This window comes from Cyphellophora europaea, assembly GCF_000365145.1.
Source record: "Cyphellophora europaea CBS 101466 unplaced genomic scaffold supercont1.3, whole genome shotgun sequence".
In the NCBI taxonomy this organism is placed as follows: Eukaryota; Fungi; Ascomycota; class Eurotiomycetes; order Chaetothyriales; family Cyphellophoraceae; genus Cyphellophora; species Cyphellophora europaea.
Window position 1 is genome coordinate 3466881 of NW_008481809.1, and position 19281 is coordinate 3486161.

General features: G+C 55.1%; 7 protein-coding genes across 7 annotated transcripts; 4 read left to right on the plus strand and 3 right to left on the minus strand.

Moving 5' to 3' along the window:
* Nucleotides 1–146: 146 nt before the first annotated feature.
* Nucleotides 147–2366, plus strand: HMPREF1541_04238 (uncharacterized protein; the record flags this gene model as incomplete). The annotated part of the gene is made up of 1 exon (XM_008718584.1): nt 147–2366. The coding sequence occupies one exon, from the start codon at nt 147–149 to the stop codon at nt 2364–2366; it is 2220 nt and encodes a 739-aa protein (XP_008716806.1).
* Nucleotides 2367–2519: 153 nt separating this feature from the next.
* Nucleotides 2520–3218, minus strand: HMPREF1541_04239 (uncharacterized protein; the record flags this gene model as incomplete). The annotated part of the gene is made up of 1 exon (XM_008718585.1): nt 2520–3218. The coding sequence occupies one exon, from the start codon at nt 3216–3218 to the stop codon at nt 2520–2522; it is 699 nt and encodes a 232-aa protein (XP_008716807.1).
* Nucleotides 3219–3493: 275 nt separating this feature from the next.
* On the plus strand, nt 3494–4775 carry HMPREF1541_04240 (uncharacterized protein; the record flags this gene model as incomplete). Its single annotated transcript, XM_008718586.1, has 2 exons — nt 3494–3670; nt 3717–4775. 2 exons carry the CDS (start codon nt 3494–3496, stop codon nt 4773–4775), a joined length of 1236 nt encoding a protein of 411 aa, XP_008716808.1.
* A 772-nt stretch (nt 4776–5547) lies between these two features.
* On the plus strand, nt 5548–8673 carry HMPREF1541_04241 (uncharacterized protein; the record flags this gene model as incomplete). The annotated part of the gene is made up of 4 exons (XM_008718587.1): nt 5548–5705; nt 5779–6058; nt 6121–7448; nt 7497–8673. The coding sequence occupies 4 exons, from the start codon at nt 5548–5550 to the stop codon at nt 8671–8673; spliced, it is 2943 nt and encodes a 980-aa protein (XP_008716809.1).
* Nucleotides 8674–14104: 5431 nt separating this feature from the next.
* HMPREF1541_04242 (uncharacterized protein) lies at nt 14105–14744 on the minus strand (the record flags this gene model as incomplete). Its single annotated transcript, XM_008718588.1, has 2 exons — nt 14105–14454; nt 14480–14744. The coding sequence occupies 2 exons, from the start codon at nt 14742–14744 to the stop codon at nt 14105–14107; spliced, it is 615 nt and encodes a 204-aa protein (XP_008716810.1).
* A 774-nt stretch (nt 14745–15518) lies between these two features.
* Nucleotides 15519–17222, minus strand: HMPREF1541_04243 (uncharacterized protein; the record flags this gene model as incomplete). Its single annotated transcript, XM_008718589.1, has 2 exons — nt 15519–16826; nt 16881–17222. 2 exons carry the CDS (start codon nt 17220–17222, stop codon nt 15519–15521), a joined length of 1650 nt encoding a protein of 549 aa, XP_008716811.1.
* Nucleotides 17223–17602: 380 nt separating this feature from the next.
* On the plus strand, nt 17603–18724 carry HMPREF1541_04244 (uncharacterized protein; the record flags this gene model as incomplete). The annotated part of the gene is made up of 2 exons (XM_008718590.1): nt 17603–17705; nt 17757–18724. 2 exons carry the CDS (start codon nt 17603–17605, stop codon nt 18722–18724), a joined length of 1071 nt encoding a protein of 356 aa, XP_008716812.1.
* Between the last annotated feature and the right edge of the window lie 557 nt (nt 18725–19281).

Here is a 19281-nt window from a genome sequence, read left to right on the forward strand (position 1 = left end):
CCCACCCTGCATCACATAGACCAGCTACAGGAACTGCCCAACAGACACCACTTGGACACGCCTATGGGACTGCACCCTCTGCAGCACCCTCTCCTTCGAATGCCGCAACCCGCACCCTCCGACATCCGCCTGCCCCACTGCCTGACATGGGGACTTCGATCATAGACCTTCAACGAGGGATAATCTTGGACAACATCAGAGCCATAAGCGGCGATGACTGGAAAGTTCTCGTACTGGACGAGCGCAGTCGAAAACTGGTAACAAATGTCACCAAGGAGGACGACATTCTGAATGCAAATATCATCAATATCGAGCAGCTCGAGGACAGGCGGCAGACTCAGTCAACTACTGATGCGATATACCTCCTCTCGCCTCTGCCGCATGTGGTCGAGGCTCTCAAGGCGGATCTAAATCGTCGCCGTTATCGTCGCGCGTTTCTGGTATGGACATCTCATCTCCCACGCCCACTGCAAGATGAGCTCTTCCGGTCCGAAACTCGACAGCGCATGATCGCTGACTCCAGGAGCCTTGACATCGACTTCTATCCCCGAGAATCCCATGTAGTGACATTTCGAGAACCCTGGAGTTTTCACGCCTTGTTCCATCCGGCGTGTGACTCCCTGATCAAAAGCCATCTGGACTCCTTGACCGCCAAAGTCGTGTCTCTGTGTGTGTCTCTGGGCGAGTACCCGATTGTCAAATACTATCGCCCCAAAAATCCGCGTCATGAAGCGAGTGTTTTGTGTTCCCATTTGGCATCTTTCATCCAAGGAGCGCTAGACAGCTACACCGGAGCGCATCGGGACCGTTTCCCACCTCCTTCGCCCAGGCCACGAGGTTATCTGTTCATTACGGACCGCTCGATGGATCTTATGTCGCCACTCGTGCATGAGCTGACTTATCAGGCTATGGCCATGGACGTTCTGCCAATGCAGGATGACGATGAGAAGGTGACTTACAGAAACACCATCCGCCGAGGCCAGGAAGACCAGGAGGAGAAAGACGTTGAGCTCAATGATAATGACAAGCTCTGGGTGGAACATCGACACATGCATATGAAAGATCTTCTGGTGCAGCTCAGCGAAGCATTCAAAAGGTTCCAGGCCAAAAACCCTCAATTTGCAGACAGCGAAGGAGAGAAGGTCAGCGTCAACACCATCAAGGACATGTTAGCAGGTCTACCCGAATTCCAAGAAGGGAAAGAAGCGTTCTCGCTGCACATCGATATGGCCGAGAAGTGCGCGAAGATCTTCCAGGACCACAAGATTCTCGATCTCAGCTCAGTCGAGCAGTCGCTGGCAACAGGACTGGACGAGGATAACAAGAAGCCTCGTAATTTGGCAGATCAGATGGTTCGTTTACTAGACGATGACAGTATTGTCCATGAAGATCGACTGCGATTGCTAATCATGTATATCATTTACCGCAATGGCATTCTAGGAGGCGACATTGAGAAGCTGAGATGCCACGGTCAGCTATCACCCATGGATGGCGAGATCATTTACAACCTCGACATGCTTGGTGCTCGCGTACAGAGGCAACTCAAGGATGAGACACCGCCATTGCAGCCCATCTTCCCACCCAGAATGAATAACACGGCTGGATTGGAGGAGGTCAGCTTGTCGCGGTTTGAGCCCAGTCTTCGGTTCATGCTTGAAGAGCAATGCCAGGGCACGTTAGACCCGAATCTCTTCCCGCCTGTCAAACCACATCTGGACAATCAAAACCCGGCCATGACTATGTCACAGACTTCACTGCGCAACGCCGGCAAACCAACGTGGGCATCGAGCCGTGCACAGTCAAATAAACCTCGCCAGAGATTGATCGTGTTCATGGCGGGTGGTGCCACCTATGCAGAAGCACGGGCCTGCTACGAAGTGTCGCATCAGTTTGGCAAGGATGTGTTCCTGGCCACATCTCACATGCAAACGCCCAAAACATATCTCCGCCAAGTCAGCCTCCTCAGTGCTGGCCGAAAGCAGCTTGGTCTTCCTCAAGACTCAGGAAGGCCCCAAATGCCAGCCTGGATGTCAGACGCGCCTCCTAGCGAGCTTGCACCGAAGCCACAATCTCAACAGGGAAGTCAGGGTCCACAGCACTCTCAATCGGGACTGCCATCAAGACCACAGCAGCCACCAAATGGCCGTCCGCCTGATGGCAGACCACCCACCGAGGCTATGAATAGAATGAACCTTGGGCCTCCTCCCAATGGTGGTCCAGCTAGAGCACTCTCACCCGGCAAATCACCTGCCAGACCACCAGTCAGCACCTTCCGGCCCCCAGAAGAGAGCGGTGGCAAGCTGAAGAAGGAGAAGAAGGAGAAACATGGCCTGTTCCACCGCAAGGACAAGAAGGACAAGTACTGATGCCGTGTGATGCCCTTTTTGGGACGCAGACCGGTCGGGTTCGGCTTTGGCAAATAAAGCATGGCGTTCGGCGCGCTGTGCCTCATTCGTATCCGGCAAAGATAGTAGAGGACATCCTCTCTGTAGGGAAGCCCATTCAGGCTCCGACCTATATCACCCGCCGCTTCCGAGATACCGCTCCACTTCCTCGCTGCCATAGAATGACTTTCTAAGCTTATCTGCCCTCTTCCTCGCTTCATCGTCACGCTTCCGCACCTCCTTGGCATCCAGCCTCAAGACCTTGCCCTGCCGCATCACGCTGGTGTTCAAAGCCACCTTTTTTGGTTTGACGCGCACAGCGGCATCCTCGTCCTCCCTCTCTCGCAGGCCGACCGTGTCATGTTTAGGTACAGGCTTCAGAGGAAATCGCACGCCCTCGGAGCGCGCGCCCAGTCCAACGCGGCTATCCGGGTCCCAGCCGTAGGCGTTGAGGTAGCGGAGCCCCGGGCGCGAACGGTCGAGATGGGACGGAGGGTGCGAGTGCTCGAGGCAGAGCTGGTGCGCGATGGTGGTTTCGTGTGTGGGTGACAAGGGACGGTGGCAGACGGTACAGAGGCTGGGGCTGGGATCGGAGTCTGGGACGGTCCCTTCTGGAGTGCTCGGCGTGGTCGCGGCCTTAGAAAGGACAATATGTAGGTATCGGTCTGCTATGCTCTGCTTGCTTCCAGAACCGGAGCCGCTGGTGGCGGGAAGCGAGGACTCGGTGGAAGAGGCGGGGACGAAGGCGATGCGCTTGCGCTTGATACCCGCACCGAAGACGCGTTGGTCTTCGAGCGGGACAAAGTAATCTTCGTCTTCCCCCGATTCCGCCATGCTCGGAGCAATCTTCCCATATAGAGGGGCGTTTGTGCCTGGGGTGGAGCAGCAATAGTCTTTAGTGAACCGAAGTTGAAAGAATAAAGGCTGCAGCCCTGCGTCATAGGCGCACTTTGAGGCCCCGGAAAAATTAAGCTTATCGACGGTCGATCTCCCGCAGCGCTCGGATTTTGGGCTTGCCTGCGAATTGGAAATAATCTGGAGATGCGTTCCCTGCCGTCCCACAGTCTTTCCATTCCTCCTGCCAGCAATCAACTCTTCATCTGCCAGCCATGCCGGTGCCCATCCTGGCAGAAGGCTTCGAGAAAGGCATTGGCGGGATTCCTTACGCCTGGGATGTCATCAAGCTGATTCCGTGGGTCGGCCTGCTTTACCTCCTGAAATTGTACTTCAGCGGGGCGAGATGTCGGTCAGAGCGAGTTATGCACGGGAAGGTCGTTATGGTGACAGTGAGTTCGCCAGGCTCTTTGAAAGCATAAGCTAATCTTTGCTCAGGGTGGAACATCAGGCATAGGTGCTGAAGTGGTGCGCGAACTTGCAACTCGGGGCGCTCAAATTATCCTCCTCACCCACTACGCCCCCACCGATCCTTTCCTGGTTGACTATATTGACGACCTTCGGACGATCTGCAACAATGACCTCATTTATGCCGAGCAGGTCGACATGTCTTCACTGCACTCCATCCGCCTCTTTGCGACCAAGTGGGTGGACAATGCCCCTCCTCGCCGGTTGGACATGATTGTCCTGTGTGCAAACGTTATGACACCCTGGTGGGGTCGGCGCAAGACGACAGTTGATGGCCTTGAAGAGGAGTGGATGGTTAATTATCTGTCCAATTTCCATCTGCTGAGCATACTGTCGCCAGCGATTCGAGCTCAGCCCCCCGATCGAGATATCAGGATACTGTTCAGCTCTTGCAGCAGCTACATCGGAGGGAAGTTGGATCTGAAAGACACCGAACGCAAGACAAAGTCTGGCAGCGAGTCGTATGCGCGCAGTAAACTGGCTCTCATGACGTTTGTCTACGCCTTCCAGAAGCACCTTGACGCCTACGTGCGTCCGGATAAAATGCCCAACAACGCCCGTGCTTTCATCGTTGATCCAGGCTTTTCGAGGACTCCGGGCACCAGGCGCTGGGTCACGGGCGGGTCTCTGTTTGGATTGCTTCTCTACATGATGACATATCCGGTCTGGTGGCTGGTTTTGAAATCCCCTCTGCAGGGCGCTCAAAGCTACCTCCTTGCGTCAATGGAAGCCGAGTATGCTAGCAGCCCAGGAGGCAAGCTGATCAAGGAATGCCGCGAGCTTGAACCTCTACGACCAGAGGTCAGAAGCGAAGAGGTTGCTCAGAAGCTGTGGGAGTACAGTGAGAAGCAGGTCGAGCGCCTCGAGAAGCAAGGCGCTGTGAAAAGAGCAATGGCAAAGAAGGAGGCCGAGAAGAGGGATGAAGCTGCCGCCAAAGCTGCCAAAATGGCCGAGTCACAGTCGGATGCCGATGGGACTGCAACTGGTAAGCAGACTCCTGGCTCACGGCGAAATCGCAAGGCCAAGTAGCGAAGCCACGCTCTCGGCCATCTCGAACGATGAGGAATACTGCTGAGCTCGGAACGCACGTTGCTCTGAACGCCATGCGGCCGTAAATCTACCAGGCAGTAAATGAGTGTGAAGACGTGACCAATCATTTGGCGGGAGCCTGCTAGCCACCTTCGTCAAGCAGAACATGCCAGCCACGGGCAATACGAGCCACAACACGTCTCATCGCCCTGCAGACATGGTATTCTTTGTCAGCATGTCCCGGCGACGCTCTCAATCCATACCTTGTTCGCAGACCATATGCCTCTCGAGACCTTGAGATGTCATTGAAGTTGCGGGAGGCGCCTTGGCAGCACAAGCAGAGTAAGAAGTGCATCGCGCTCACCCGGGCGCTCACCTCGCCGCCGCCGCTTTAACCTCCCCTCACCCCCTCGCGCACCCGCTCCTCACCCTCGCTCACCCACGCCTCACCACCCGCTCTCCCTCGTCGGCTGAGCGTCTGCTGGCGCGTCCCTGCCTCGACGCCGTCTCCCGTCGTTCAGAATCCGATTCGTGAATCGATGTCGAACTCCACCCGTCCTGCGATGGGGGGCAGACCTGCACCCGTGGCCGGCGACGGGCTATATTTGGGCCCTTTCCCTCCCAGCGCTGCACCCGCGTTGCGGTGCTCCTCTTCCTCCTGTCTCCCCTGTCTCGACTGCGACGTCCTGTTCCTTCCGCCTTCCTCCTCCAGACTGGCCGCCGGCGGGCAGTTCCCTCCACCCACACTCTGCACCCGCTCCCTGTGCCGCAAATGGGTCGACAGGCCACCGCGGAAGAGCTGCTCGCCCAGGCTGAAGCCAAAGGCTACAAGAGAGGGGCTCACGCAGAACGTGACCAAGTCAGAAACCGAGAGAAGCATGTCAAGAAGGTCATTAAGGACCAAGATAGAACCCTTCGGCGTTACGTCCTGTATGTGAATCGACGCCCGCGGGCCCCCTTTCACCGCCCCCCAGCTACCTCGTTCCTGACACTCCCTAACCAGTTGGCATCTCGCGGTGATGCAGCGTGACGCCGCAGAGCATCAACGGCCTCGACCAACCGAAGAAATGGCTCGCGAACGCTGTCTCCGACCTGGTGTTGCGGCTCCCGACCTGGTGACGGTGAAGGACTTCTTTCGCTTCTACATCGCCACCAGCAAGCCCCAACTTACCAGTGTACCCACCGTCGACTCCATCAACACTATAGTTGAATGGTTTTTTGCCGGGTTCACTCGGGTCACCGGGACCGACACCGACAAGGAGGAGAGGAGTGAAGTCTACAACGTGAGACGGCCCACACCTGCTACACGTTAAACCGGGAGAAGGTAGACAGCTAACATGCTCAGTGGGTACGGAAGGTCTTAACCCGCGAAGACCTGGTGGTGAAGAAACACCGACCGAAACACAACTTCCAGGAGCGAGATCTGACCCGACTCTTACTGACCCTGTGGACGAAGGACGACCTCAGCTTCATTCACGAGCGCTATCGAATCCAGTTCACGTTCATCATTCGTGTCTACTGCTGGACGGGTGCCCGACTTTCTGCCTTCTTCACCAACGGCCTTCGGTATCGAGATGTCAATCTCGTACTACAACGCACATCCACTGGTCGCTGGAGGCTGATCTACAAGATTGACCAGCGATGGGTGAAGAACAATCGGGATCCCGAAAACATAGTTTTTGGTACTGCCGGCCGTGAGCATGACCGATTCATCTACGACGATTCTGCGTTCCTCCTCACCATGGCCATGGCGGACAAGGCGCTGTTTGGTTACGAGACGTTTGCCGATCTACAGGAACAGGAGATTCCCCCTGGTGAGAACGAGCTGGTGCTGCGATTCAAAGTATCCATGCTCGACAAGCCAATTCTCCGCAAATGCACCAAAGCGAGCGGTGTCATGGATGAGCCAATGCCGAGATCTGCCTTTTCGGACATCCTGCGGGACACTTTCCGGAACGCGGGATACCTCTGCACCACCTCTGTTCATGCCATTCGACGACAGTTGGGCAAGAAGGTAGACGAAATTTACACCGAGGTCCAGCGGTCTCAACACCTCACCCAAGCCGATCCCCGGATTTTTGGTCAAAGCTATGTCGCCAACACGTCTTCTGTCGATGGTCAGGCTGCCTTTCTCGGCGAGCAGGTCGACCACAGCCATATCGATTATTTTCAGAGCCTCGAAAAATTCCGAGAGCCGGGGCTACCGTGTGAATTGCCTGCACATATTGAGGAGAGCCTGAGGCAGGATCGTCGACGACAGGGGCTCGAGTTAGAGGTACAGAAGTCTTCCAAAAAGGATCCTCTCCAACTCAAGGAGTCCAAAAAGCGCCTTGCCAGCTACCTAAAGACCCTAAGGGGCGGCGCCCTGCGCCAATATCAAGAAAGCTGGATCCAGCAACGTCGGGACTGGAAAATCATTACACGGGGAAGAGAACAGGCGCGCGACCTGGATCGGACCGACCTCGTCCAGAGCCTCTGTCTTCTATTCCCCGAACGTGCACGCCTGGCACAGAGACTGGCGTCTGATAAACTGCTGACGGCAGAGACCAAGTGGCTTGCCATGGAGGATCTCTACACTCTCTGCACTCGAGATTTTTCAGTTCTCTACCTTCCCGGCTGTCAGCCTGTTGCAGGGACCTGCCCCGTGGAATGTTGTCAACTGGTGCTTGAACGGTGAGACCCCGTGAAGCCGGTCGCTGCGCTCGTGACTAACCTCTCCAGACTGCCCAAAGACGGCCGTAACCAGCACGTCCAAGTGTGTGTACGCCGCGAAATCGCGAGCAAAGGGCATTTCTTACAAAGTGACGTCCATTACTGCCACTTGTGCTTCGACTGGTTCGTCGGGCAGGAGCTGTGGGACAGCCACTGCCAGAGACACCTTCAAACGCTGCCTTCGAAGCAATGCGGGACGATCACGTACTGCCACACCCTGGTCCGTCCTGGATATTGCCCTTTCTGTTTAGGCGACGTCTCAAAGTTGGCTGGACAGCGGCTCGGGTCGTGGTGTCGTGAGCACTCCCTATGGACACACATCGATTCACATTTAGTGGGACAGCATTGGCCTCTCAGGTGTCCTCACCCTCAGTGTGACAATCACCTGGTCGACGAGAAAGATATGCAGTTTCATTTGATCGACGAGCACGGCCTCGGTCGCACACGGCTCAAACAACTTGAAGCCTCAGCTCTCAGCTCACCCAGGCTTTCAGATCAACCTCGTTTAAAGAAGAGGCTCATTGACGAGGGTGAACTGTCTTGGATGCTTCCTGAAGATTTCTCATCCTCTCACCCGGTGAAGAAGAGGCGACGGAATTCGTCAACCATGCCACCATCGCCGCGGTCACCGCCAGACGATCTCGTCACACCCCTGTTGCTCCACCACGTTGTTGCTCCACCATCTCCTTTGCCCGCTACGGCGTCGATGCCGCCTTGGGACGGCGAAGTAAGTCGCGGCGATCGATTCAGCCTAGACCGCCAGTCTCCCACAGAACTATCGTCACTTGACAGTACTGACGGTACACTCGTCGACTCACCGCGATGGGATGACAGCGTATTTCTTCAGTTTCTGCGCTCTCCTTCACCTGAAAGTGAAACACCGGCACGAGACGATGAAGACGACGACGACGAAGACGACGACGACGACGAAGAGAAGAGTCACGTTGTACCTACCTCGGATACGCCTACGACCAGCGCTAATGCAGGGAAGGAATCACGGGATGATCAGAGAACAAATGCCCCTCCAGAAGGGCGGAGCAAAATCAGTATTCGTCTCCGAGTCAAGCCAGACCCGCCTCCGGCTCCACCCAGGACAAAGATTGTCCTGCGTTGTCCTGCACGCAAGAGACTGCACCAAAGGACTCAGCGGCGTCGGCGAAAGGCGAAGTCTGCCCAGGAAGAATAAATGACAAGCATATTAATTCAAGGCTCCTAATTGACCGCGGACCTTGTTTCGACGGCAGGTCTGAGCCTAACTGTTGTCACAACGAAGGAAATGAAAATGACAGGCTCAGAAGTCAACCTCGTTGCTAGTCGTCTCAAATGGGATCTTCGTCTATTTCCGGACAGCCAACACGAACCTGGAGAAATGCTGCATATGTGTCTAGGGTTGGGCCTACCGCCATGATTATGGATGCTCATCCTCCCATCGCTGACGTTCACTTTCTCTGTCACCTTCCCAGCGGAGTCTCTCAGCCCTCCTTTCTTCTTCCCATCGCTGGTTGTGAACTTGACACAAAAGAGGCCACAATACTATCGAACCCTGGCAGACCAATCAGGGTCCATTCTGATGACTACGAGGCCAGCTGGAGACCCGTGCCCAGCCAATTACAATCCGCGCAGATTACTGATATGAGTAAATCTGGTCATAGTAGGAGCCTTGGCAGTTTCATGTGTCCTCTCTGTTCTTCTGTGAGGTTCTTCTCGGTAGCCCACAAGTCAAAAAGTTCTCTACCCAGTGATCTACTCTACTGAGAGCTTTTCGGGCATGGCGTGGGGCGGCTAACGATCCAACCATATCCGAGGTTCGCCCTTGCCAATAGGGGGTCTCGTCTGGCAGTTCAAGCTCTGCAGTCATCTTCGCGGACTATGATTGGCCGGACCTGGGTCTCCAACTTGCCTCGTAGTCATTACTACAAACCTTGATTGGTCTACTCTATAGGCCAATTATAACCTTGTTCATATAATTGAGTCGCCAACTCATGGTTGACAAATATATTTAAGAGCACTCCAGGTGAATACTGCCATTCATTTGCCAACTTAGACATTCCTTGCCATCGGTAGTATGTTGCTGGAGCTGTATTGCACTTTGGCATAAAAGGGACTCTACCAATGACGAAGCAGACACGCCGGCAGAGCCAGTCAGTAAACTGGAAAAGCGTCGACCAGGCTGTGGTTGAGATTTCGAGTAGTCGCAGCAACTGCACGATAGGTTGAGGAGGCGGCATCCCTCAGGCAGAGGATGGTTACAGTTCGATCAAAGGGGCAGGGACCCGATTTCCGCCCTGCGGCTGGGTGCAAATGGGCTTGGCAAGCACCGACTTGGGTAGTACCGATTGAGACGAAAAGGTGAAAGTAGGCAGCCTAAATATAGACCGCAGGTCCCTGGGAAGTTAGGGGCGCTTACCGGCGCTTACTCTCTGGGGCACTTCCTATAGAGTTGGTCCTTCGCCATATCTGCAACAATTTATCCTGGCTAAATCTTTTGTCCCTCTTTCCCAATCTCAAGTGTATGACTTTTTTGCATGCGGCAACTCGTGGGATTCTGTATGCTATTAAATGCAAGGTTCTGCCGAGATGAGGGACAAACTTGAACAGGATCTCCTGATTAACGTACAGTACCACATCTTCTTGTCAAACTGTCAATTGATCAGAGTGTGCGCCTGCCGGTTCAAAGGGGCCGACAGGTCTGGTGCGCAGACCAATCAGGGTTCATTTTGATGACTACGAGGCCAGCTAGAGGCCCGTGCCCAGCCAATTACAATCCGCGCAGATTACTGATATGAGTAAATCTGGTCATAGTAGGAGCCCTGGCAGTTTCATGTGTCCTCCCTGTCCTTCTGTGAGGTTCTTCCCGGTAGCCCACAAGTTAAAATAAATTCCCCAACTACTGTACTGTGCCCCCATCTCTCCTCCATTACTCTCTGTCAGTGTGAGATGAGGGTAGTCGAAACTGTCCTATGATTATGCTGTATGTCGCGGAAAACAATAAACATCCATAGGACCGCCCAAAGCGCAGGCCATAATCTGCTCCAGACGTTGAGGATTGGATCCGGTCATCCAAAGTATTTAAATCCACTTCAGATCCTAAAGATCGAGTCGAGTAGTCGGAGAGCATAAATCCAATCCTTGACTCTAGATGACTGCCGTACCGCCTATCAGCGCCATTAAATCTGCTGTGATCAATGGACGAGCAAAACAGCATTAGAGCCAGTAACCTACAGCGAGCACAGTGGCGTCAGAAATGTCGAGAGACTCTTGCAAATCATATAAGTAAGTTCAGTATGGCCTAATGTCTTGGTTATATAGCAATTAAAGTTATACAGAATGTTCTATTGGTCTGTATGTGGAGCCCATTCATGTCCGCTTAGTACCAGATGCACAGCAAGATGGGTATACATGGAGCGTTTTGCCAGCCAGAAGCCACTTATTCAAAAAGCAACTAAGCAAGCACTCAGTTGGAGCGTACATGGAACTATGCCGCGAGGTAGGCAAGTCGTTCGAAGCGGTTCGAAGCAGCGCCTCTACACATCCTCCCGCAGATTGTGAACCTCAAGAAACTCGAACAACCGATTCTGACACAAGCTTTTCAGCCATAATCAGTTGCCTTGAAGAGAAGAACAGGGACCTGATCACGGAGCTCTCCCACCTCAAAAAGGTGGCTCTGGAAGACAGCGAAGCCAGGCAGCGGCTTGAAAATAGACAGGAAGCATCTGAAGCAGACCTTCGGGCGGCGCGGACAGAAATAGAACAGCTCAGAGATGAAAGAGGCAAACTCCATGCTCAGCTAAAGAGATACTCGAAAAGACTGCACAAATCAGAGAGGGAGATAAGAGTTGCCTTCTGTGCGATACAAAGGTGTGGCCTCAATATCGGTCAGTCAATTTCCAATTCAAGAAAGGGCGTTACAAAATCAGATGGTGAATAGACAGATATCATACTGTATAGTTAGTTAGCGCAGCTCTCAATAAAGGCACCACGTGGGAGGGCGGTCCCAAATTCAGGGCAAGACTTAGGGCGAGACCAAGTAACACCCGGTTAACCAGTAGATCACATTAGACGTATAGGAATTCCTTGAAGATCTCGCGTACTCGATGCGAGCGAGCAGGGGCTTGGAGCGAGTACACGACTCAGAGCGAGTACACGACTCAGAGCGAGTACACGCTAGGAGCCTGCACACGCTGCGAGGCCGCACACGCTGGGAGCGCGCAGGGACTCAGAGCCCGCACACGCTGCGAGCCCGCAGGGACTCAGAGCGCACGCTCTGGGAGCGAAGGACTCATCACAAGAGCCGAATTTCGAGGAATTGAGGATTGGATCCGAGGGTGGAGAATGAATCGTATCACTAACATCAAGGGCCAAGCCAGCCAATAGCATCTTCGAAGTTGCATGGCCTATTTTTGGAGCAAGTAAACGCTTGGCTACAATGTGCTCTCATAGAGTCCGCGAAATGCTCCTCAGTGACACGCTTTCCTCGGGGTGCTTCCAAGTACTGAAGTCCCACCTCCGCTCCTTGGTTGACAATGTCCTCCAGGAGCTGGAGGAGCTCCCGGAGGATGTATTGACCTGATATGTTCCCCGGGCTGTGTATAGTCCGAAGCCACTGAGCCTCGGCATTTTGTCCTCGATCCAGATTTGGGCTGGGACAAGTGGGCCAGGACAGTTTTCGGGCAGGGAGGAACAGCGTAGGCCAATATCTTGCCCAGGCCCTCACCTGTCATAGGATGAATAGCTTACGCTGTTCCCCTGGCCCGCTTGTCCTGACCCACTTGTCCCAGCCCAAATCTAGACCCGTAGAGGCGCCGAAGGGGACTCAGGTCAGCAAAGGCTGCGTCCCATTGGCTCTTGTCTTGCGCCCCCTTGGCTCCTTCCTCTTGACTTGCGTCCCCTTGACCTGCGTCCCCTTGACCTGCGTCCCCTTGACCTGCGTCACCTTGACCTGCGTCCCCTTGCCCTTGCTCTTGACCTGCGTCCCCTTGGCACGTGACCTGCATCCCACATGCTCTTGACCTGCGTCCCCTTGCTCTTGACCTGCGCCCCCTTGGCACGTGACCTGCGTCCCCCGACGGACAGTCGCCTTGGAGCGAGTGCACGCTGGGAGGGAGCAGGGACTTTGGACCCCCACTCGCTGGTATGCGGATCCAATCCTCAATCCCGCGAAATTCGGCTCGTGCCAGCACACTTTTTTACTGAGATATCCGCTCTGCTCTCTGTGCTTCGCCATTCCCATCCCAACGCGGTGGCAGCAGCCTTGAATCTAGGCTACCAAAGTGGTCCCCCCGTTCGTGTGGGTTCAATTCCTAGGACCAAGATATCGTGTCCTGGGGACTGACAGTCTACTATGATTGGTAGACACAAAATTTGATGGCTTTGAGTTCCGAGGATATATTCTTAGATACCACAATCAATCGAGGATTCTGTTCCTAGGCAGAGGTACGGACGTCCTAGGGAAGTTTCCAAGCGTCCCAGGACATACAATGATGCCTGGGACACTATCAAAACTATCCCAGGACGGAGGATTGCCCTGGGAAAGAATGGTTGAGACCTGGGACATAAACCATTAACGTCCTAAGCCTGTGGTATTCACTAAGATGGCCGGAGTCGTCCGAGGGACCTGGGGCGACTGTCGACATGTCCCAGGGCGACAACTCCGGAGACCCAGGAACACTCCACGACAACCAATGGTACCATTCCAACGGAAACGGCCCATAGGACTAGCAAAACTGTGGCCAAAAGATACTGATATCACGTGACTGCCGGAAAAGGAAAGGACACGTAGTTATTGCAAGAACCAGATCTCTTGGCAGTGCGAGTGCCCCAACAGGGCAACACATTGCACCGTTGCACTGTTGCACTGCGAGCAGAGCAGCAACGCAAAAGCGCAAGCACACTCGCTCAGCACCTACATTGACCCTTCAGTATCCGTGTCCCCAGGGAAGAGTGGCCACAAGGATGGGAGTAACCTGAGGAAGGCGTGTCCCTGCGGACGAGGAGCCTCAAGGACGGGGGCACCCTGAGGAAGGCGTGTCCCTGCGGACGAAGGGCGTCGAGGAGGGGAGCACCCTGAGGAAAGCGTGTCCCTGCGGACGAGGAGCCTCAAGGAGGCGGGCACCCCGAGGAAGGCGTGTCCCTGGGGAAGGGGGGTCTGGGTGGTGTGGTGGTCGAATGCCAACGTGTAGTGACTTTTCAAATATAGGCAATGTGAATTCAACGATTTTAATTGGATGGCTACAAGCTTGATGGTCGATCCAATGAGGATTGACTATTTGCAGCCCAGAGACCGCCTAGCGCGGCTGGACAAGGATAGGCTATTGCGCTGCGAGAATACCACCCCCCCCCCCCCCCCAAATTACATAGATTTTGCACTTCTGGAAGCTAACTTCTCGCCCGGCGGACAGTCGCCTTCTCGAGAGCTCCAGGATTAGAGTACTGTAGGTGCACACTGGCTGGGAGGTGATTAACACGAGTGCTCACGCCGATCAAGCTGGCGGAGGATAGTCTGCGATTACTCTTCCCAAGAGGGTCGTATCATGTTCATAGGTAATTTAATTCGCGTACAGGAGCAGGAAGACGCCAAGAATTACGGCTTGTCTCGAGTGAATTCGCACTTAATACACCTAGTCATCGTCGCTATCCACACACACCACTTCCGGAATAGAGCCGCCATTCTGCATGAAGATGGGCCACACGTCTTCCTCTGCATTGAGAATCCTCCGACATGTCGGGCAGGGCGCCTCCACCTGCTCGGCCAACGATTCCATATCACTCTCGTCACTGGCGGCGTCGTCGTTGTTCGTCGGCCTCAGCCATGTCGCCAGACAGCCGGTACAGTAACCGTGGCCACACCTCGTCACGACATTTTTCAAGTTGTCCATGCAGATGTTACAGCACAGGTGCTTGGTCTTCTGTGGCCGCTCGCAGATCCTCGGATAGATGTTTGTTACGGCGGCGGAGCGACTCAGTCTCCCTCTTGTACCTACGCAGCCTCGCACTTACTACTCGTAACGTGTCACGGGCAGTTTCAGCGCAGGCTCTGTGGTACGCCACGTCATGTTGATAATGGCCGGCATGCTGATTGAATTCGGCTTGCTTGGAAACCAGCGCCCGCTTCAGTTTCTGTGCCAGGGTCATTAGCTTGGCGTATTTGTCCCTCGCCGCCACGGCGGCGTCGAGAATAGTGTTGTACTCGTTGGCGATATCTCCATCGACATCCTCCAGACACTGGCTCGCGTCGAAGGTTGAACGCGTTTCGGGCATAGTCGCAACGTCTGAAGAAGGATTCGCTGAGAGATGAGAAGAGAATTTGAGCGAGAAGGACCTGGTGAGGAGGACGCTGGCGAGAAGGGCGCTGGCGAGAAGGACGCTGGCGAGAAGGACGCTGGCGAGAAGGACCTGACGAGGAAGATGTGTGCAAGGAGGACCTGAGTGAGGAGGCGAGGAGAGCTTGAGGAAGAAGAATCTGGCGAGGGCTCCAGCTACCTTTATACTTCACCCCATTCCATATGGCGTCGCAGACTCCTCAGAAGCTGCGCCCCGCCTCGTAGATGACGACAATCACTTCGAGTCAGCGACATCTCGCTTAGCTGATGTTGCGTTGATGATTCGGCCTCATGACGCGCCTGTTCAGTGCCCCCGGCCATTTGTATCTCTCGACCGCGCTGCTGAGTGCTTCAGCGAGCTTCTGAATGGACAGCTCCTGGTGACCCAAAGGGACCGGCATAAGTGCCTGCCCCCTGCTGCTGCTGACTTGCTCGTCGTAGGATCAATGATGGTCACAGCGGCTTAGACCCCAGCACGTCTGGCAGTAATGCGTGCTTCTCATCCCAGCGACGCCTTCGAATTTGCTATTGCAGCCAGGTCGCGCCACCAACACCTCACTCAAGGCCCGCACATGCCCAATGGTAGCCACTTCCACGGCCCCTTTCCGACCTGCCTTGTGACAGTCAACAGGGGTGATGCAAAGCCTCCCATTCTGTCTGGCCGAGCATCCGGTGAGGCATTGCCGGGCACATGGGTATTGTCGGCATCTTGCTATCCCGGCTTAGCATGCCTATGGCTTTCAGCGTGTCTTTTCCCCCACCCTTCTGCAGGCTTAGACCGCCACTCGGATGTGCTGTCGTCGAGCGAGCGTCGTGAGCCCGAGTTCGAGGGGACCTGGTGCCTTCTTGTCCCTACTTGCTGGGATGGCACCGAGACGTTGGCATCGTGCCGGGAGCGCGAGCTGGTTAGCGGCGTGGGCGTAGTGGCGACACGGGGAGGCTTCGGAAGTGCTTGCGGATCGTGTCTCGAACGCTTGGCACTAGTGTGCTCCGCGGTGAGCTCGTCGGTCGACGTGTCAGATGGGTCTTCCTGGAGCGCTGACAGTGATGTGCGGCTGTCAGTCAACACTGTCGATGGGCTGTCGGCAGGTGCGTGACGAGCGACTTGATTTGCATGCTCGATGGCACTGTCCCGGTGGGTTCTGCTCAAGTCACGCAGGTTGCGGAAAGCACCAGCGGCTTTCTGGAAAGCCTCCCTGTCATGGGTCATGAAATAGCCACCCACCTGCGTCATATGATATTCAGGTCGCCCCCCCGGAACCTTGGGCTGCGTCGTGTGATGGCCGTACAGCGTTAAGGTGCTTGTGCCGTGATGGTAGGTGCTCGAGAAGCTCTTGGCGTGGCCGTCATACTGCGGTTCGGGTGCCCTGTAATTCTCCAGACTGTGGATCGCCCGCGCGCCGACCGCTCCGTCGTGACAGGCCTGCCGCTTCAGGACGTCGGCACGGCCGCTGTCGCCCTTTGCCTCCAAGAAAAAGTTGGGCGCCGCGGGCCACGCGGTGTTGTTGCAGGGAACGATGTGCTTTGTGAGGTCGCGGCGGACACGGTGATCGATGTCTTGGGGGAGAGCGCCATCGTAGTGGTCGGGTTTGGGTTTAGGGAGCTTAGAGTCCAGCGGGTCATCCAGCGGATCCAAGTTGTTGAAAACATGGTCGGCACCGTGCCTGTACTTTTTTCGTCCATTGCCTTCAATGATCGCGATGACATCGGCCCGTGCGCTCGTCTCACCGCTTGCTCTTTCACAAAGCTCGGTGAACTCTTCGAAATCTTCATCACGGAACTTTGAAGGGGACAAGGACGCCCGACTTCTGGCTAGATAGTCTCTTGTACTCTCCAGGTTTTCGGGCTTGGAACCTCGATTATGTGGATATATCCCTCTATCAATCATATTCTGCTCGAAGGCCGGATCGTGGGAAGATCGCCCTAGACTCGACGTAGCGCTGCGGCTAGACGCCGACGACCGCTTGCGACTGGAACTCGACTGGCTCATGATACCGTCCTGTTCGGTGGAACTCGCGAACTACATGATTTTCCGAGTCAGCGTCAGATTTGAGATGAATCGATCTCGGCTTACCCCTCGAAGGTAGGTCAAATCGGGTCCGCCGTGGCGTGCGAATCGCTTCAAATGCTGGGATCGAGGCCCGCGTGCACTGGGTACGAGGGCGGTGGACGTTAAGGGCTGTTGTCCAGAAGCCGAAATTCTGCGATCGAACTCCCTCAGAGATCCTCGACAGAGCGGAACCTTGGAGAGGCGGTCCCAGAACCCTGGTGATCGGTGGCGGCGACGTGATCCTGCTTCTTGGGTGCGTTTCTGTCTCTTGACGGAAAATGAGCCTTCAGACGGTTCTTCAAGCAGTGAAGCGGATGAGTCGCGTCGCCGCTTTCTGGACAGGAGGGTTTCGCGAAGGTCAAACATGGGCCTGTCTGGTCATGGTTCGGTCGGAAGTTCGAGGAATAAGTAAGACAATGATCGGTTCGCGCTGTCGCACGCTGTGGAGCGTAGCGCTGAGGCGATTTAGAACAGCGTTACAGAAGGCGCTCCCTTCGGGACGTTCGGTTGGCTGATACCCCGCATCCAGGTGGTCGCAGAAAGGTCGCAGCGAGGCCGCACAGATTAAGTGGTGTGATGGGTACTGACACCATTGGCCGTGGGGCAAGGGGAGGTTGGGCCAAAGCGGCACGCCGAGATCCTGCGCAGAATCCAACAACGTGGAAAGGAAGGTTAGCCGAGTCCGATATCTGCAAGGGCAGGGTCCGAACGTGCCACGGGCTCCATTGCTTCCCGGTCACCCTACTATGGACACGCCATTCATTCAAAACTTTCTCAAGATAAGACTCGGCGAGCGCTATCAGATCTGTCGAAAATTAGGATCTGGGACGTTCGGAGAGGTCTACTTTGGTGAGCAAATCTTTAAGAGCCACAGAGCGCGATGATTAATGAGCCGCGCAGGCCGTGATGTTGTCACCGGTGAAGAGGTGGCGATTAAACTCGAGCACTGCTCAACAGATTATCCGCGCTTAGAGCTGGAAGTCCAGATTTATGAGTCTCTTTCCGGACAAGCTGGAATTCCCCGAGTGTTCTGGCACGGGTCTAACTGCGAGTATGAGGCAATGGTCTTTGAACTTCTCGGTCCCAACCTCGAGGATGTCTTCCGATTCTGCGACAACAAATTCTCACTCAAGACCACATTAATGCTCATGGATCAGCTCCTCTACCGGATTGAGAGTCTTCATGCCGTTGGCTACCTCCATTGCGATGTCAAACCCGAGAATTTCCTGCTCGGAACTGGAAAGCGCGGCAACGTGGTGTTCATGACCGATCTCGGACTGGCTGCTTGCTGGAGCAGTGAATGGTACGCGCAAAGCACGCCACAGAAGCCTGCGAATCCGCCCCGTCTCTCTTTGGTCGGCACTCGCCGCTATGCTAGCATCAATGGCCATTTAGCCGTCAGTAAGTCCGACTTTGTGTGGTTTTCTGTTTTCGCTGGCTCACCGTCCTCCTACACAGGTTCATCGCCCCGTGACGACCTCGAGTCATTGGGATACATGGCGTTGTATTTCCTCCGGGGATCTCTTCCCTGGCAAGGCATACGAGCATCCGGCCGTGAAGAGAAAGACCGACTTGTCTTGGAGCGGAAACGGACGATTGCTGTCGCCGACTTATGCAATGGCCTGCCTGCAGAATTTGCCACCTACATGAACTACGTCCGTACCTTGGACAATGGGAACCGGCCAAATTACAAGTACCTCCGGACTCAATTCAATCGTCTCTTTCACCGCAGGGGGTTTGAGCATGACAATGTGTTTGATTGGACGATTCGAGAATTTGAGAAGCAGGATCGTGAGCGCCCCTCAGCATCGCGACCCGACCATGGTGGCAGGAGTGACCGAGAGGTTAAGCGTCGTGCAGAATCTTAGACAACAGGCGATGGATCTGAGCGAGAAGGTGCTGGGGAAAGAGCATCCAGTCACACTGTCGAGTGTGTACTGTGTCGCCTATGCCCTCAGTAGACTAGAGGCCTACGATGAGGCACTTAGCCTCTACTCGCGCGCATTGGACGGGTATATCAGAGCTCTGGGACCCGCACATCTCACCCCTGCTACAAGACTGCTCCAGGCGACCGGAAGGGGGTTTTGCTACACCAGCGCGCATTGATACCTGCCGCTGGAAGGACATACCCAGGACCGCCGCGTAATGTCCCTGGTGAAGTCGGGCTTCAAGTTATGGCGGTGGCTTACCGACAAACCCAGAACCGGGGTCCCGGGGAGCCGAGGCAGCAGGTTTCGGTGGGCGCCCCACCCTGGGCACTCAGGCCCGTTTTCTGGACCTGTGTCTCAAGTAATTGTGACCCAGAGCGCCTGGAGGTAGCGCGCGTGGAGGCAGAGCGACTGGAAGCTCAGCGACATGAGGCCGAACGACAAGAGGCAGAACAACGACAAGAGGCAGCACGACAAGAGGCAGCACGACAAGAGGC